The following is a 17,715-nucleotide window of genomic DNA, read 5'->3' on the forward strand; positions in this document are numbered from 1 at the left end:
CCCTCCGGCAGGGTGCCGAAACGGGTCTAGATTGGCTTTCGGTGGCTACGGAGGCTTCTAGCGGCGGAACTCCTGATCTATTCTGCCCCCCGGTCGTTTTAGGGTGTATGGAGATATATAGGCGGAAGAAGTACGTCAGGAGAGCCATGAGGGGCCCATGAGGCTGGAGGGTGCGCCCAGGGGGGTGGGCGCGCCCCCTGCCTCGTGGCTTCATCGTTGCTTCTCTTACGTGGACTCCAAGTCTCCCGGGTTGCTTTCATTCCAAAAATAAGTTCCGTGAAGTTTCAGGTCAATTGGACTCCGTTTGATTTTCCTTTTCTGCGATACTCTAAAACAAGGAAAAAATAGAAACTGGCGCTGGGCTCTAGGTTAATAAGTTAGTCCCAAAAATGATATAAAAGTGTGTAATAAAGCCCATAAACATCCAAACAGTAGATAATATAACATGGAGCAATCAAAAAATATAGATACATTGGAGACGTATCAGACACGCGCCCAGGCTAGCGATGCATGCAGCGCCATGTAGACAGGCAAGCAGTTGAGGTGGCGAGGTGGTAGGGCCTTCATGAAGGTCTGCACGCCGTCACCCAGGTGCTTGCTGATTTGGCCTGGAAGTTGCATGTAGCCACGCAGGTGCCTGCCCAACTGGTTGGGCTGGCAGCTGCATGCGAACGGCGGCGGAGTCTTGGCTGGTGCGAGCCTGGCAGTGGCCCTGCTGATGCCCTTAGCAAGGGCCTTGACGGGTGTCCGGCAAGGGTCTTGTCATTGCACGCAGTCGTCCCCGGCAAGGGACTTGCCCGGGGTTCTTGTGTCTTTCCTCGGCAAGGGTCTAGCCGAGGGCCGTTGTCTTCCAATCCTATCTGATCTTGAGTGTTCTCTGTCTTCACAAAGATCTGCATGCCACCATGGAGGTGCCTCCCGAGCCCTGGCCCAACGTGGTGGATGGTGTTGGAAACCATGGGCTCAAGGGTGGCGCACTCCGCTGGTGTTGGGCGAGCTGCCCCGGCAAGGGTCTTGTCGGGGCCGCTGAGGCTGCCTTGGCAAGGGCCTTGCCGAGGGAACCTGCTTCGTCCCTCTGCTCTTTGTGCTCTCGGCCTTGGCGTTGTCTTGTTTGCCTTGGTGCTTCGGCTTCTCTCCGGCTTTCCTCCTCTGCCCTGCCAAGTGTGGCCGCGACGCGTGGCTCTGATTGCTCGCGCAGAAGTAAAGGGGTCAAATGGAGAGCCCCTACTTTTGTACATCAACAAGAGGTCACCTGCGGGACGGGCACGCCTCCTTCTCTTGAAGGAGTGCTACCTCTTGAGCACTGCGTTGGATTTCCCCGAAGAGGAGAGGATGATGCAGCAAAGTAGCGTAAGTATTTCCCTCAGTTTTGAGAACCAAGGTATCAATCCAGTAGGAGGCTACACGCGAGTCCCTCGTACCTACACAAAAACAATAGCTCAACACAACCAACGCGCTTAGGGGTTGTCAATCCCTTCACGGTCACTTATGAAAGTGAGATCTGATAGAGATGATAAATAATATTTTTGGTATTTTTGGTATAGAGATGCAAAGTAAAAAGTAAAAGGCAAAGTAAAAGCAAAGCAATAATAAAGTGATGGAGATTGATATGATGAGAAAGAGACCCGGGGGCCATAGGTCTCACTAGTGGCTTCTCTCAAGAGCATAAGTATTCTACGGTGGGTGAACAAATTACTGTTGAGCAATTGACAGAATTGAGCATAGTTATGAGAATATCTAGGTATGATCATGTATATAGGCATCACGTCCGAGACAAGTAGACCGACTCCTGCCTGCATCTACTACTATTACTCCACTCATTGACCGCTATCCAGCATGCATCTAGAGTATTAAGTTAAAAACAGAGTAATGCCTTAAGCAAGATGACATGATGTAGAGGGATAGTTTCATGCAATATGATAAAACCCCCATCTTGTTATCCTCGATGGCAACAATACAATACGTGCCTTGCTGCCCCTTCTGTCACTGGGAAAGGACACCGCAAGATCGAACCCAAAGCTAAGCACTTCTCCCATGGCAAGAACAACCAATCTAGTAGGCCAAACTAAACAGATAATTCGAAGAGACTTGCAAAGATAACCAATCATACATAAAAGAATTCAGAGAAGATTCAAATATTATTCATAGATAGACTTGATCATAAACCCACAATTCATCAATCTCAACAAACACACCGCAAAAAGAAGATTACATTGAATAGATCTCCACAAGAGAGGGAGAGAACATTGTATTGAGATCCAAAAAGAGAGAAGAAGCCATCTAGCTACTAACTATGGACCCGTAGGTCTGAAGTAAACTACTCACACTTCATCGGAGGGGCTTGGATGATGATGTAGAAGCCCTCCGTGATTGATGCCCCCTCCGACGGAGCTCTGAAACAGGCCCCAAGATGGGATCTCGTGGATACATAAAGTTGCGGCGGTGGAATTAGGTTTTTGTCTCTGTCCCCGATCGTTTGGGGGTACGTAGGTATATATAGGAGGAACAAGTACGTCGGTGGAGCTTCGAGGAGCCCACGAGGCAGGGAGCGCACCCTGGGGGGCGCCCTCCACCCTCGTGGCTGCCTCGTGGCTTTCTTGACGGAGGGTCCAAGTCTCCTGGATCTTATCTGATGGGAAAATCACATTTCCGAAGGTTTCATTCCGTTTGGACTCCGTTTGATATCATGTTTCTCGGAAACACTGAAATAGGCAAAAAAACAGCAATTCTGGGTTGGGCCTCCGGTTAATAGGTTAGTCCCAAAAATAATATAAAAGTGGAAAATAAAGCCCAATATAGTCCAAAACAGTAGATAATATAGCATGGAGCAATCAAAAATTATAGATACGTTGGAGACGCATCAAGCATCCCCAAGCTTAATTCTTGCTCGCCCTCGAGTAGGTAAATGATAAAAATAGAATTTTTGATGCGGAGTGCTACTTGGCATAATTCTAATGTAATTCTTCTTAATTGTGGTATGAATATTCAGATCCGAAAGATTCAAGACAAAAGTTCATATTGACATAAAAATGATAATACTGCAAGCATACTAACTAAGCAATTATGTCTTCTCAAAATAACATGGCCAAAGAAAGTTCATCCCTACAAAATCATATAGTTTAGTCATGTTTCATTTTCGTCACACAAGAATGCTCTCATCATGCACAACCCCGATGACAAGCCAAGCAATTGTTTCATACTTTAGTAATCTCAAACCTATAAACTTTCACACAATATATGAGCGCGAGCCATGGACATAGCACTATGGGTGGAATAGAATATAATGAGGGGGGTTATGTGGAGAAGACAAAAAAGGAGAAAGTCTCACATCAACGAGGCTAATCAATGGGCTATGGAGATGCCCACTGATTGATGTTAATGCAAGGAGTAGGGATTGCCATGCAACGGATGCACTAGAGCTATAAATGTATGAAAGCCCAACAAAAGAAACTAGTGGGTGTGCATCCAACTTGCTTGCTCACGAAGACCTAGGGCACTTTAGGAGGCCCATTGTTGGAATATACAAGCCAAGTTCTATAATGAAAAAATTCCCACTAGTATATGAAAGTGATAACATGAGAGACTCTCTAACATCAAGATCATGGTGCTACTTTGAAGCACAAGTGTGGAAAAGGATAGTAGCATTGTCCCTTCTCTCTTTTTCTCTCATTTTTTGGGCCTTTTCTTTTTTATGGACCTTCTCTTTTTTTGGGGCGTTCTCTTTTTTTATGGCCTTTTTTATTCCTCACTTGGGACAATGCTCTAATAATGATGATCATCACACTTCTATTTATTTACAACTCAATGATTACAACTCGATACTAGAACAAAGATGACTCTATATGAATGCCTCCGGCGGTGTACCGGGATATGCAATGAACCAAGAGTGACATGTATGAAAGAATTATGAACGGTGGCTTTGCCACAAATACTATGTCAACTACATGATCATGCTAAGCAATATGACAATGATGAATGTGTCATGATGAACGGAATGATGGAAAGTTGCATGGCAATATATCTCAGAATGGCTATGGAAAAGCCATAATAGGTAGGTATGGTGGTTGTTTTGAGGAAGATATAAGGAGGTTTATGTGTGAAAGAGCGTATCATATCACGGGGTTTGGATGCACCGGCGAAGTTTGCGCCAACTCTCAATGTGAGAAAGGGCAATGCACAGTACCGAAGAGGCCAGCAAGGATGGAAGGGTGAGAGTGCGTATAATCCATGGACTCAACATTAGTCATAAAGAACTCACATACTTATTGCAAAAATCTACAAGTCCTCAAAAACCTCGGCACTATGCGCATGCTCCTAGGGGGATAGATTGGTAGGAAAAGACCATCGCTCGTCCCCGACCGCCACTCATAAGGAAGACAATCAAATAACACCTCATGTTTCAAATTTGTTGCATAACGTTTACCATACGTGCATGCTACGGGACTTGCAAACCTCAACACAAGTATTTCTCAATTTCACAACTACTCAACTAGCACGACTTTGATATTATTACCTCCATATCTCAAAACAATCATCAAGCATCAAACTTTTCTTAGTATTCAACACACTCATAAGAAAGTTTTATTATTAATCTTGCATACCAAGCATATTAGGATTTTAAGCAAATTACCATGCTATTAAGACTCTCAAAATAATCTAAGTGAAACATGAGAGATCAATAGTTTCTATAAAACAAATCCACCACCATGCTCTAAAATATATAAGTGAAGCACTAGAGCAAAACTATAAAGCTCAAAAGATATAAGTGAAGCACTAGAGCAAAACTATAAAGCTCAAAAGATATAAGTGAAGCACATAGAGTATTCTATCAAATTCCAAATCATGTATGGCTCTCTCAAAAGGTGTGTACAACAAGGATGATTGTGGTAGACTAACAAGCAAAGACTCAAATCATAAAAGACGCTCCAAGCAAAACACATATCATGTGGTGAATAAAAATATAGCTCCAAGTAAAGTTGCCGATAGAAGTAGACGAAAGAGGGGATGCCTTCCGGGGCATCCCCAAGCTTTGGCTTTTAGGTGTCCTTAGATTATCTTTGGGGTGCCATGGGCATCACCAAGCTTAGGTTCTTTCCACTCCTTGTTCCATAATCCATCAAATCTTTACCCAAAACTTGAAAACTTCACAACACAAAACTTAAAGTAGAAAATCTCGTGAGATCCGTTAGCGAAAAAAAACAAAAGACCACTTCAAGGTACTGTAATGAACTCATTCTTTATTTATATTGGTGTTAAACCTACTGTATTTCAACTTCTCTATGGATTATAAACTATTTTACTAGCCATAGATTCATCAAAATAAGCAAACAATACACGAAAAACAGAATCTGTCAAAAACAGAACAGTCTGTAGTAATCTGTAGCTAGCGCAAGATATGGAACCCCAAAAATTATAAAATAAATTTCTGGACGTGAGGAATTTATCTATTAATCATCTTCAAAAAGAATTAACTAAATAGCACTTTCCAAATAAAAATGACAGCAGTTGTCGTGAGCGCTAAAGTTTCTGTTTTTTACAGCAAGTTCAACAAGACTTTCCCCAAGTCTTCCCAACGGTTCTACTTGGCACAAACACTAATTAAACACAAAAAACACAAACAAAACATAAGATAAATAAATTATTTATTACTAAAAATGAGCAAAAAGAAAGGAATAAAAATAAAATTGGGTTGCCTCCCAACAATCGCTATCGTTTAACGCCCCTAGCTAGGCATAACAAGCAAGAATAGATCTAGGTATTGCCATAATAGTAAGATAGATTATTAAAACTCATTTCATATTCTCTACGTTCAGCGGCAAGTTTTCTTTGAGGCAAGCAAAAGTAATCAAAAGGGCTAATTTTAACGGTACAAAAGTCCCCAAGATGAACCTTGGGAGGTATAGGTTTCTCCTTTGGTCCTTCATAATGCACAACCAATTCATCATTATAAGCATTCTTTTGACAGAACTTTGTGAGCCTATATTCAAGAGAATATCCTAGTTCATTATTTCGAATAGCCAAATCATCATTAAGTTCAGAAATTCTATCAACTAAAACATTGGTAGGAACCCTTTTTCTAAGATTTTCATTGAAAGCGGCATAGTCTAGAGATTGAAAACGCATTATTTCTTCTTGATCAAAGAGAATAGCCTCTATGGGGGGACGGCAAGCGTCCACCCTATAATGCGCAAAGATTTCTTTGGCTTCTTTTATTATGAATCTAAACTCATGAGCCAAAAAGATAGTAGTGGCATGCTTAACAGAAGAATGCTCAATATTAGAAAATTCCAGAAAAATCCTTTGTATGGAAGGATGCATGTGCATGAATTGTCTTTCAAGTTCAACTACAAGCACGGCAATAGTGTCCGCAAGACTACTAGTTCTATGAAGGATAGAACTACCCATAGAAGGTAAAGCACCGGCACAAGTAAAGAAATCTTGAATAACTCCTTTTCCAATAATATTACCACTACCAACACGGAATTTTTTTTGTATGAAAGATGGTAGGTTCTTTAGCAGGAGCATCAGAATTTTTCATGATATTATTATTGTCCATATCGACAATAATTTCCCCAATTTCAGACATAGAGGCAGAAGGTAAAGGACTTGACATAACGACAAGCTAGCAAACTAACACACGAGCAAACAAAAAGCAAACGGGCAAAAGAGGCAAATAGAGAAAGAGAGGGAGGACATAGAGAGAGAGAGGGCGAATAAAACGGGAAGGGTGAAGTGGGGGAGAGGAAAACGAGAGGCAAATGGAAAATAATGTAATGCGGGAGATAGGGATTGTGATGGGTACTTGGTATGTTGACTTTTGCGCAGACTCCCCGGCAACGGTGCCAGAAATTCTTCTTGCTACCTCTTGAGCACTACGTTGGATTTCCCCGAAGAGGAGAGGATGATGCAGCAAAGTAGCGTAAGTATTTCCCTCAGTTTTTGAGAACCAAGGTATCGATCCAGTAGGAGGCTACGCGTGAGTCCCTCGTACCTACACAAAAACAATAGCTCAACGCAACCAACGCGCTTAGGGGTTGTCAATCCCTTCACGGTCACTTACGAAAGTGAGATCTAATAGAGATGATAAATAATATTTTTGGTATTTTTCGTATAGAGATGCAAAGTAAAAAGTAAAAGGCAAAGTAAAAGCAAAGCAATAATAAAGTGATGGAGATTGATATGATGAGAAAGAGACCCGGGGGCCATAGGTTTCACTAGTGGCTTCTCTCAAGAGCATAAGTATTCTACGGTGGGTGAACAAATTACTGTTGAGAAATTGACAGAATTGAGCATAGTTATGAGAATATCTAGGTATGATCATGTATATAGGCATCACGTCCGAGACAAGTAGACCGACTCCTGCCTGCATCTACTACTATTACTCCACTCATCGACCGCTATCCAGCATGCATCTAGAGTATTAAGTTAAAAACAGAGTAACACCTTAATCAAGATGACATGATGTAGAGGGATAGTTTCATGCAATATGATAAAAACCCCATCTTGTTATCCTCGATGGCAACAATACAATACGTGCCTTGCTGCCCCTTCTGTCACTGGGAAAGGACACCGCAAGATCGAACCCAAAGCTAAGCACTTCTCCCATGGCAAGAACAACCAATCTAGTAGGCCAAACCAAACTGATAATTCGAAGAGACTTGCAAAGATAACCAATCATACATAAAAGAATTCAGAGAAGATTCAAATATTATTCATAGATAGACTTGATCATAAACCCACAATTCATCGGTCTCAACAAACACACCGCAAAAAGAAGATTACATCGAATAGATCCCCACAAGAGAGGGGGAGAACATTGTATTGAGATCCAAAAAGAGAGAAGAAGCCATCTAGCTACTAACTATGGACCCGTAGGTCTGAAGTAAACTACTCACATTTCATCGGAGGGGCTTGGATGATGATGTAGAAGCCCTCCGTGATCGATGCCCCCTCCGGCGGAGCTCCAGAACAGGCCCCAAGATGGGATCTCATGGATATAGAAAGTTGCGGCGGTGGAATTAGGTTTTTGGCTCCGTCCCTGATCGTTTGGGGTACGTAGGTATATATAGGAGGAAGAAGTACGTCGGTGCAGCTTCGAGGGGCCCACGATGCAGGGGGGCGCACCCTGGGGGGAGGGCGCCCTCCACCCCCGTGACCGCCTCGTGGCTTTCTTGACATAGGGTCCAAGTCTCCTGGATCTTATCTGATGGGAAAATCACGTTTCCGAAGGTTTCATTCCGTTTAGACTCCGTTTGATATTCTGTTTCTCCGAAACACTGAAATAGGCAAAAAACAGCAATTCTGGGTTGGGCCTCCGGTTAATAGGTTAGTCCCAAAAATAATATAAAAGTGGAAAATAAAGCCCAATATAGTCCAAAACAGTAGATAATATAGCATGGAGCAATCAAAAATTATAGATACGTTGGAGACGTATCAACGAGGCTGCCTGTCGGACTCCGGGGCCGTATGGGTCTCCGGATCCGTGCTCGGATGGGGTCCGAACTAAGCACGGCCCCCATCGTTAGTCTCCATGGGGGTCTATTCCCCCATGTGTCCGGCGGCCGAGGTTTCACCCTCCGGCACCACCATGACAGCCTCCTGAACCTCTCCCTGGTCTGGGAAGGTCCTTTGGGACAACACCTTATCGTCTCGCTTGGCCTTGGGAGAGTAAGCGGCCGACGGTGTCTCGCTGGCCATTGCCTTCGAATCCAACAAGCCTCTTGATGAGGATCGCTGGAGCTGTCGTGGGCCGGACTGCAATAACATGATTAGCCATATAAAATACCATAAGAAGGAGAGGCTGGATAAATGGATGTGTGCGGGTTCTTAGTACTCACGATGCGGCCAGGGGCTTGGTCCGGGGGCTTCGCTCCGGGCTGTTGTCGACGTCCCACGCGAAGTTATCCGCAAGGGGGTCTTTCCCCCTCTTGGGCGCCTCCGCCTCTAGATTTGTGGAGGCCGCCCTCTTCTACCTCCCCCCATCAGGGGGAGAGTCGCTCTCCTCCTCCTCATCATCATCATCGTCATCTTCGGCGGTGGAGGAGCGAGTCTTGTCTTCGGACATCACGTCCGGAGAGCCCTTGCGGCAGGGGCCACTCCGGACCCCCTTGGCCTTCCTCTTGGCCTTCTTCTCCGGTGCCGTATAGGGCGCCGGCACCAGCATCTTAGCCAGGTGCGGGATGATCGGTTCCTCGGGTAGCGGAGCCGGACACCGAATCCGCTTCGCCCTCTCCATCCATTCCTGAAGAAGCAGTGATAATAAAAGTTCAGATATCATCCTTGAAACAAGCAAGTAGAGGATGTGTTAAAGGCTTACCTCGTTGGCGGGGTGGGTAACGTCGTGCCCACGGTCCGAATCTATGGCTGGCGGCGTCTCATTGCCTTTGAAGAGCAACTTCTAGGTGTCTTCGTGAGTGGTTCTGAAGAGCCTTTCTAGAGTTTGGTGCTTCTTCCGATTTAATTCACATAAAGGGCGGCTTCGGCTTTGGCACCGGAGAATCCGGTGAACTAGCATCACCTGGATTATGTCGACGAGCTTGATATCTTTGTCCACCATGCTTTGAACGCGCGTTTGCAGCACTATCAGCTCGTCTGACGAAGACCAATTTTGGCCCTTCTCAATCCAGGAAGTGAGCCGTATCAGAGCTCCAGAGTTGAATTCGGCAGTCGCGGCCCAGGTGGCGCCGCGGGGCTCTGTGATGTAGAACCACAGTTTCTGCCACTCCTTGACAGTCTCCATGAAAGTACCTTTTGGCCAGATGGCATTGGGCATCTTGCTCACCATGGCGCCTCCGCACTCTGCGTGCTGGCCATCCACCACCTTCAGCTTCACGTTAAAGACCTTGAGCCATAGTCCGAAGTGGGGTTGGATGTGGAGGAAAGCCTCGCACACGACAATGAATGCCGAGATGTTGAGGAAAGAGTTCGGGGCTAGATCATGAAAGTCTAGCCCGTAATATAACATCAGCCTGCGGATGAAAGGGTGGAGTGGAAACCCTAGCCCGCGGATGAAATGAGGGATGAATACCACCCTCTCGTTGGGCTTCGGTGTAGGGATGACTTGCCCCTTGGCTGGAAGACGGTGGGCGACTTCCTTCGGCAGATACCCGGCCGCCCGAAGCTCAGTAATATCCTTCTCCTTGACGGAGGAGGCCATCCACTTGCCTTGACCTTCGGATCTGGACATGGTTGAGTGCTTGCTCGAGTTGGGAAAGATGAGAACTTGGGCGCTGGAGCTCAAGGATGGAAGGGAAGAGGAAGAAGGCGTGGGAGAAGAAGGGAGTCCTTATCCCCTTATAAAGACAGTAAAATATCGAAAGCCTCCCCACTCACCTTAAAACTCGCCTATTCCCAAGGTCTCTATAGACGGCACGGTTGGATTACCCGCGCCCGTATTGATGAGAATCCCGCAATAAGGGGGACACGATCTCTGCTTTGACAAGACGTGACAATGGAAACCGCATCTTGAAACGCGGAATGACAGACAAAAACGGTTTGATATAATGACCGGACAAACATGATGTCATCTTACAAAAGTTGTTAGCAGATGGGATTCGTGAAATATTATACTCTCCACAGTTGTGTGTGTGGTGCTTTTGTTGCAGATCCGGACATGTTCGTTTCATCCGAAGACTATCTTAGGGTATTCGGAAAGGGGAACCCGCCTTGCAATGCCGAAGACAGATCTACGTGTCGGATACCTTGTCATTGAAGCCAGGTTCAGGGGCTACTGAGGGAGTCCTGGACTAAGGGGTCCTCGGGCGTCCAGTCTGTTAGTCATGGGCCGGACTGATGGGTTGTGAAGATACGAAGACCGAAGATTGCACCCGTGTCCGGATGTGACCCTCCTTGGCGTGGAAGGCAAGCTTGGCGATCAAATAAGTAGATTCCTTTCTTTGTAACCGATCCGGTGTAACCCTAGATCCTCCCGGTGTCTATATAAACCGGAGGACTTAGTCCGGAGGAGGGAGATTCATGATCATAGTCATACAGGCTAGACTTCTAGGGTTTAGCCATTACGATTTCGTGATAGATCAACTCTTGTAATACTCATATTCATCAAGATCAATCAAGCAGGAAGTAGGGTATTACCTCCATAGAGAGGGCCCGAACCTGGGTAAGCATTGTGTCCCCTGTCTCATGTTACCATCGACCTTAGACGCACAGTTCGGGACCCCCTACCTGAGATCCGTCGGTTTTGATACCGACAGGCACCGCGTATTGAAACCACTACCTTGGCAATGAAAGGTGCCACCATGGAGCCAAAAATGCTGCCACATCAATTATTTATATCCAATATATAGTACAGAAAACAAGTACTCTCTTGAAAGCATATACGTAAAATAAATTAAGCACAAGCTCCAACGATTATGCCATACCTATGCTTGAGGAATAACAGCTTGGAAGAAAAATACGAGTCGGTGCTTGAGGAACGACAATGTGAAAAAACCCCAGAGGGCAACAAACACCCTAGCATGTATTGCCATCAGAGGAAAATGCTTGAAGAACACACACCCGGACGCTGATGTATTTCCATCCTAGCATGTTCAAAGGAGCTACAAGCTACCATAACGAGCATAAGGTGAGAGAAAGAGGGCATCAATGGCAATATGAGATATGGAAAGAGGGATCTTACCTCCTACACCTCAAGCTCACCCGCAAGCCATCCTCCACTACATACACACACCGCCATCAAATCCACCCTACCAACGTGCGTTATTCCCCCCGGCCATCTAGCTCCCCTTCTCCTTATGTTCCACCTGCGCCAGCGTTGCGCCCGCTGCATCGTGCGAAGAACAGAATGTGACAGGATGGTGAAGGACGTACATGGGAAAATAAGTCATGGTTGATGGGCATTGGGAGGGCCTTCTTTTATACATCCACCAAACATAACAACCTCAGGAAAATACCAAAAATTCCACGGGTGCGTCCATGCGTGGGGCCTGTCCGACTATGCGTCTGTTTGCCAAGCCGCCCGCGCATACCCACGTAGGGCCAACGAAACAGCATGGCGGGCTAGACCCGCATGCGAGTCGGCACTGCGGACATGACACGGGACCTGACTGGCATGAGCGAACTAGCCTGGCATGGGGCAAATGGTCATGACAAGCTGGCCCCACATGCGAGCCGGCCATGCGGGCGTGGCGCAAGACATGGCTGGCGTGAGCGAACCAGCCCGATGGAGGCCCATGAGTGAGGCAGCGCATGCGAGTGCGACACACTCCATGTGGGCATGGCACAAGACATGGCTGGCGTGAGTGAACCAGTCCGATGGAGGCCCCATGAGTGTGGCAGCGCATGCGAGTGCGACACACTCCCTGTCTGTTGCGACCGAACCAGCCTGGCTGGGCCGAAGACGCAGACAACCGGACCAGGCGTCGAAGTCCCGCGTGGGGCAACTCGGGCGCGACCGAAAACACCATAGGACTGTGGCCCCGACCGCGCCCACCGTCCACCCATCATGGACCCATGAGGCACGCTGCCCGGGTGCGCACCATCCAAGAAAATTGGATAGCGTGGAGAGCCCCAGGGAGCTAGTCGCACCGTACGCGCACGAAACTGATAACGAAGAGGGCACTCTTGCCCGCGAAGGCTCCCGAAGGGCTGGTAGTCTAGCATCTTTTATATGAATAAGCGCATCTCCAACGTTGACCCTCAAACCGCCTGCATATTTTGGACCGCACAGTCCGGACCGCGAGCCATCCAATGTATCGGTCCGTAGGGCGGTCCGAACGTACTTCCTCCCAGAAACTGGAGACCCTCAAATCGCTCTGGCCCACCAAAAAACTCCACCCAGCTCTCCCGTGCTTTCCATCAAACGTCTGTGCTGCTTGCCGCGATCCATTCATGCTGGCCCAGAGCATGCAGTGGCCGACACTGATGTCGTGATTTCACCAGACAGGAGGGCTGCACAGACAGACGAGGCCTCTCATTGCCAACATTGAAGCAGCACGCCGACCGAGAGACGCCACCCGTTGCACGCCCGACTGAACACGCCTCTTCGCCGCATTCAAACGACCACAGACTACCCGCCTTCCTCCATTAAGCCCGCGCGTGCGCCGGGAAACCTACTCGGGCCACACATCCATTTGCGAGCCGCTCATCCTTAAACACAATGCCGGTTATCCCCGTCCGTCAGCCTGCTATTTAAACCATGCCAGACGTTGGGCAAAAATCGCACCATTTTCTCCACAATCTCCATGGCATCCAACAAGCAGGAAGGGGAGTTCTCAGGCATAAAAGCCAGCTGGGTTGCTCGTCGAGCCCGCCGGATATGAGGTAGGCAACGCTTTGCTCCAACACCCTTGACGATGTAGGACGCTGCAGTTCAGCTCGTAGATGCAGAAGCTCCAAGTCGGTGCGCCGTTCATCAACTCGTCGCTCCAAGCCAGCTCGCCAAGAAGCGGCTAGTTGCTTCAGGCCGGCACGCGGGGAGCACGGTGGCACGGGCATCGTGGCTACCATGGATGACGTCATGTCGTACCGCTCCTCATATGCCCGGGACTGTGTCATCCGTCAACGTAGCGTAACCGCGCCCTGCCGGCGGAGAAAGAAGCCGGCTTCACGGAGATGGACGAAACGGTGGTAAGCACGTATGCGGCCGCTGCCATCATCGAGGAGAATAAGAACACGGGAGGCTGCCGCCACTTAGGTCTCATGAAGGCTGCCACCGAGGCGACGTCAGCGTACACAGCCAGTGTCTTGCCCGGTCGCAGGCCATCGTTGCCCCATTCCCCTCCGGCTGAAGCACATCGTGGGGGTTCCATTCCGATGAGCAACACTGCCGAACATGGGGAAGCGAGTTGCCCTTTGCGCTGAAGCACATACCTCCGGAGCTCACGGCGGTACAGCGAGAGGGCTGCCGGACATGGGGAATAGAATGGAGATCCACCGTGGCCGACCGTAGACTAGACAAGGGTATCCGTGTCGTGCGCATGGATATCCGCCACACCGGCCGTAGACTAGTTTTACCTTAGTCCGGTATAGTTTTTAGTTAAAAACTATCCAAAATGTAATAAATGTCATCCAGGTTATATGAAATCCGCCTTGTTTGCATGAATTTTGTCCAGTTGATTTAAAAAGTTGTTGGAATGTATGCAGGTAGCGTTGGATGGTCGGCTTTTGTATGCGGAAAAAAATTTGTGGATTATTGTTGAAGATGCCCTAATGGGCAGATAAGAAAGGTTGACAAAAGCCCGCAGGAGAAGATTGCAATAGAAGCACGTCTTCGGGTAAAAGATAAATAAATTAACATGAACCGCCGGATCTCTTATGGATGCGCTAGATTGACCGTGGGGAGTTGGTGGAGAGCTCTATGTTCGTTTCGCAAAAACGACCCTGACTGACACCTGTATACAAAACAAATCCCTCTACCAGCTCCAACATGGCCAATCTAGAGCATTCATTCAAGATCTAACAGTTCACCTGCAACGGGACTTCTCCCGTAGTCTTGCCCGTAATCGCATCGATCCAGCGGCGCTGCCAGCCATGGTATGCGTGCACGCGGACGCGGCATGGTACGTGCTACGAATCTTTCACAAGTCAGACTTAGCTTGCCTAGTACTCCCTCTGTAAATTAATATAAGAACATTTAGATCACTCTTTAGTGATCTAAATGATTTTATATTAATTTACGGAGGAAGTATTATACGACTCATTATTGCTTCAGGTTTATACTACTAGTACAGGACTATACAAGAGGGCAGTGTGGAATTCAACGGACCGGCACTATGGATAACGATGAATCTGTGGGCATGGAAGAAAGTTTTGAATTTTCAACCAAGTTTATATAATGGACAGAGGTTTGTTTATGTGTGATTTAACATCCTTCACGGCTGCTACCTACGGTGCTAGTTGACTTTAGCAACTGGCCGAAGGTCGTATAGGTCAGGTGATACGTTCCTTTGTTTGTCAACGGAAGTTTGCTTGGAGACGGGGACATGCAAAACATAACTTATGTTCCTTTGTTTAAAGTAACCTTGTGTTATATTTACATGTTGAAGTGGCCGTATGACATGCTTTTTTTTTAACACAAGAGTGGAAGCATTCAACGTCTCTTTTCTGTCTGTCAATTTAACTTTTAGCGACTTTTATATACCCCAGCATATCCCAATATTTTGGAATTTTTCGTTATCTAAATTGGAAAGGGTTATATATGAGTGAAAGAAATGGCTGGGAGCTGTCGCTTATTTTTGCTTCTTTGTCCGGTATAATCACCGGGGCATTGCATCACCCCTTTATCCATCGCCCATCACAGTGCCGCCATCCAACGACTATTGCTTAGATGTTACTTCCTCTATAACTAAATATAAGATGTTTTTGCAGTTCAAATTACAACAACATCTTATATTTAGTTACAGAGGATAGCCATGTACGTCCTCTGCTGAACTAGACAGGACAGAAGCATGACACCTACTCATGTTACAAACTTGTGAATCCTAGGCCTCTTTCTTGCAAAAAAAAAAAAGAATCTTATTGCGCCTCTATTGCAAAATTTTCTCGCAAATCATAGATTCTCTTGCAATTTTTTCTTACACTAGGTATGTGTCCGTGCGTAGCCACGGGGTCAAATAGTTTTTGTCTCAATAAATTTGGTAGCATGAATCATGTATGGTAAGTACATTAATGTGATTGAGCAGCGTACAGGAAGGTGAAATATGACATGGAATTGAGCAGTGTAATCCCCTGTTATTGCAAAAGGTAAGTTAATTAAGGTGGAGTTGATATAGTGGTACAAAAGGTAAGTAAATTAATTTTATTGAACGGCGTACTTGAAAGGTGCGGCCAATATGGCTTGATGAGGGAAAGTCCACAACAGGATGAAAAAAATTGGTGCACGGACGTGGTGGGAGGGGGTGAACCGGTTGACAAGTAGTAGAGATGCATTGCAGCTAGCTATGCACACACAAAGAGAAAAAAAGGTGAGCCATCTATCTTCATTGTTCAACTCTTTGATGAAAAGATGAAAACCAAAAAAAAAAAAAAAACTCTGCCCTTCCATCTCTTGGATAGATAGAGAGGGAGGGCCAGACAGAGGAAAAGAATGTGCACCGCCATTCAATTTCCTGGCGGGTTGTACCCCCAGCAGCATATTTTCCTAATTTCCCTCTATTGTGCAGGCAAACCCATGATTTTAAATACACAAGTGCAAAATTATATGATTATGAGACATTTTTATGAGAACCAAACTATATTATTTCAATATAACCAATCCTAAAAATCATTTGCCTCCCAAGAATTGAATTCGATTCATTCAGTTGGATTCCAGATCCAGATCCAACTACTATTTTGCCGCGGGGGGGTGGGGGGGGATCCAATTCTAATATGATTTAATGTTTGGATTTCACATGAACCGGAGGTTATCCATTCTATGGAAGTTTGTTGTTTGATGTTCAGAAATTAATTTTCATGTTCACACATAACAAGTTACTCGAAAACAACTAAAATTTGAGCAATATTTTCATATATGGAGAAGCTACTTTGCGCTTATCAAAAGGATGACCTGTACAAGTACAACCTATGTGGGCTTTCCTAAAACTTCAGAATTTATTTATTTTTAAAATTGTTCACAAAATAAAATTTCCACAATTCTTATGAAATTGTATTGCACGGTCTACATGTCGAGGAGCAACTTTGATATTATTCGCTACACAATTTGTGTAAGTAGGCCCCCAAATAGTTCTAGAGAGGTAGAGTACTTTACAAAACATTGGTCTTTCAATTTTTATCTCACATTCACACTATAAAATTTCTCAAAATTATATTTAACTTTTGGAGATGACTTGGTGCATAGAGGAGCAACTTTGTACATTTTGGCTATTCCATATATACATGTTGGTCCCAAAAGTGTACATGGGCCCATAATTTTATTTGATTGTTGCCAGTAAAAAAAGAATTTGTTTAGTCATATTCTAACTTCATCTGTTTACTTCTAAGCTCTTAAAGGGAGAACGTTAATTGTAGTACAGGAGGAGCGGTGATGTTGCAGTATCCGTTGTACACAGAATATTTTTTTCTCTGTATACGGAGGCATTTACAAGTTACAACTACATGCTGTATGAGAACTAACACAGGCGACAAGCTACAAACTAAACTAGCATGCACCTTGCGGAAGACAGCTTCGGTGACCGGCCGACGCCCTAGACCGGCAGCTCGGTCGTCACCTCGGGCTGGCCGTCGTCCTCCGGGGGCTGGGGCTCAACCTCCGCGCGGCAAAGCGGGCAAGTGTCATGGGACGCCAGCCACATGTCGATGCACTCCACGTGGTACAGGTGCTTGCACAAGGGCAGCAGCCGCACCATCTCGCCGGCCTGCACCGTGCCGAGGCACACCGAGCACTGCGCGCCTTCCCCGCCGCCCTCCTTACCGCTGTGCCTGGCGGAGTGGGTGTACGCGAACTCCGGCAGCTTGGCAAGGTCCACGGTGCGGCGGCGGCCGGTCTCCGCCCCCGCAGCCGCCACCGGCGCCCGGTTGCGGAGCTGGTAGCAGAAGAAGAAGATGACGGAGAAGAGCGCGGCGCCCGTGAGGCCGACGCAGGTGTAGCTGAAGATCATCGTCCCTTTGTTGGTGTGCCGCAGGTGCTCTGAGTTTGGCAACCCCGTCGGCCCGAACGAAGCCATGGAGCTAGGCTAGCTGCTTCTGCTTGGAAGACTTTCGCCGGCTCGTACTTCGAAGGTAGAGGAATGAGAGCCGACGCCGATCACAGCGAGGGCCTGC

The 17,715-nt window shown here is 46.6% G+C and overlaps 1 protein-coding gene across 1 annotated transcript; it reads right to left on the minus strand.

Moving 5' to 3' along the window:
* Positions 1-16,906: 16,906 nt before the first annotated feature.
* On the minus strand, positions 16,907-17,715 carry LOC123147757 (RING-H2 finger protein ATL39-like). The gene has a single exon (XM_044567066.1). It carries the CDS (start codon positions 17,616-17,618, stop codon positions 17,139-17,141), a length of 480 nt encoding a protein of 159 aa, XP_044423001.1. The 5' UTR covers positions 17,619-17,715; the 3' UTR covers positions 16,907-17,138.

Source organism: Triticum aestivum, chromosome 7A (genome assembly GCF_018294505.1).
Source record: "Triticum aestivum cultivar Chinese Spring chromosome 7A, IWGSC CS RefSeq v2.1, whole genome shotgun sequence".
Classification (NCBI taxonomy): Eukaryota; Viridiplantae; Streptophyta; class Magnoliopsida; order Poales; family Poaceae; genus Triticum; species Triticum aestivum.

What these genes read in the sequence shown, in the direction of transcription:
- LOC123147757 (XM_044567066.1), bottom strand. Translation starts at nt 17,618, where the DNA reads ATGGCTTCGTTCGGGCCGACGGGGTTGCCAAACTCAGAGCACCTGCGG.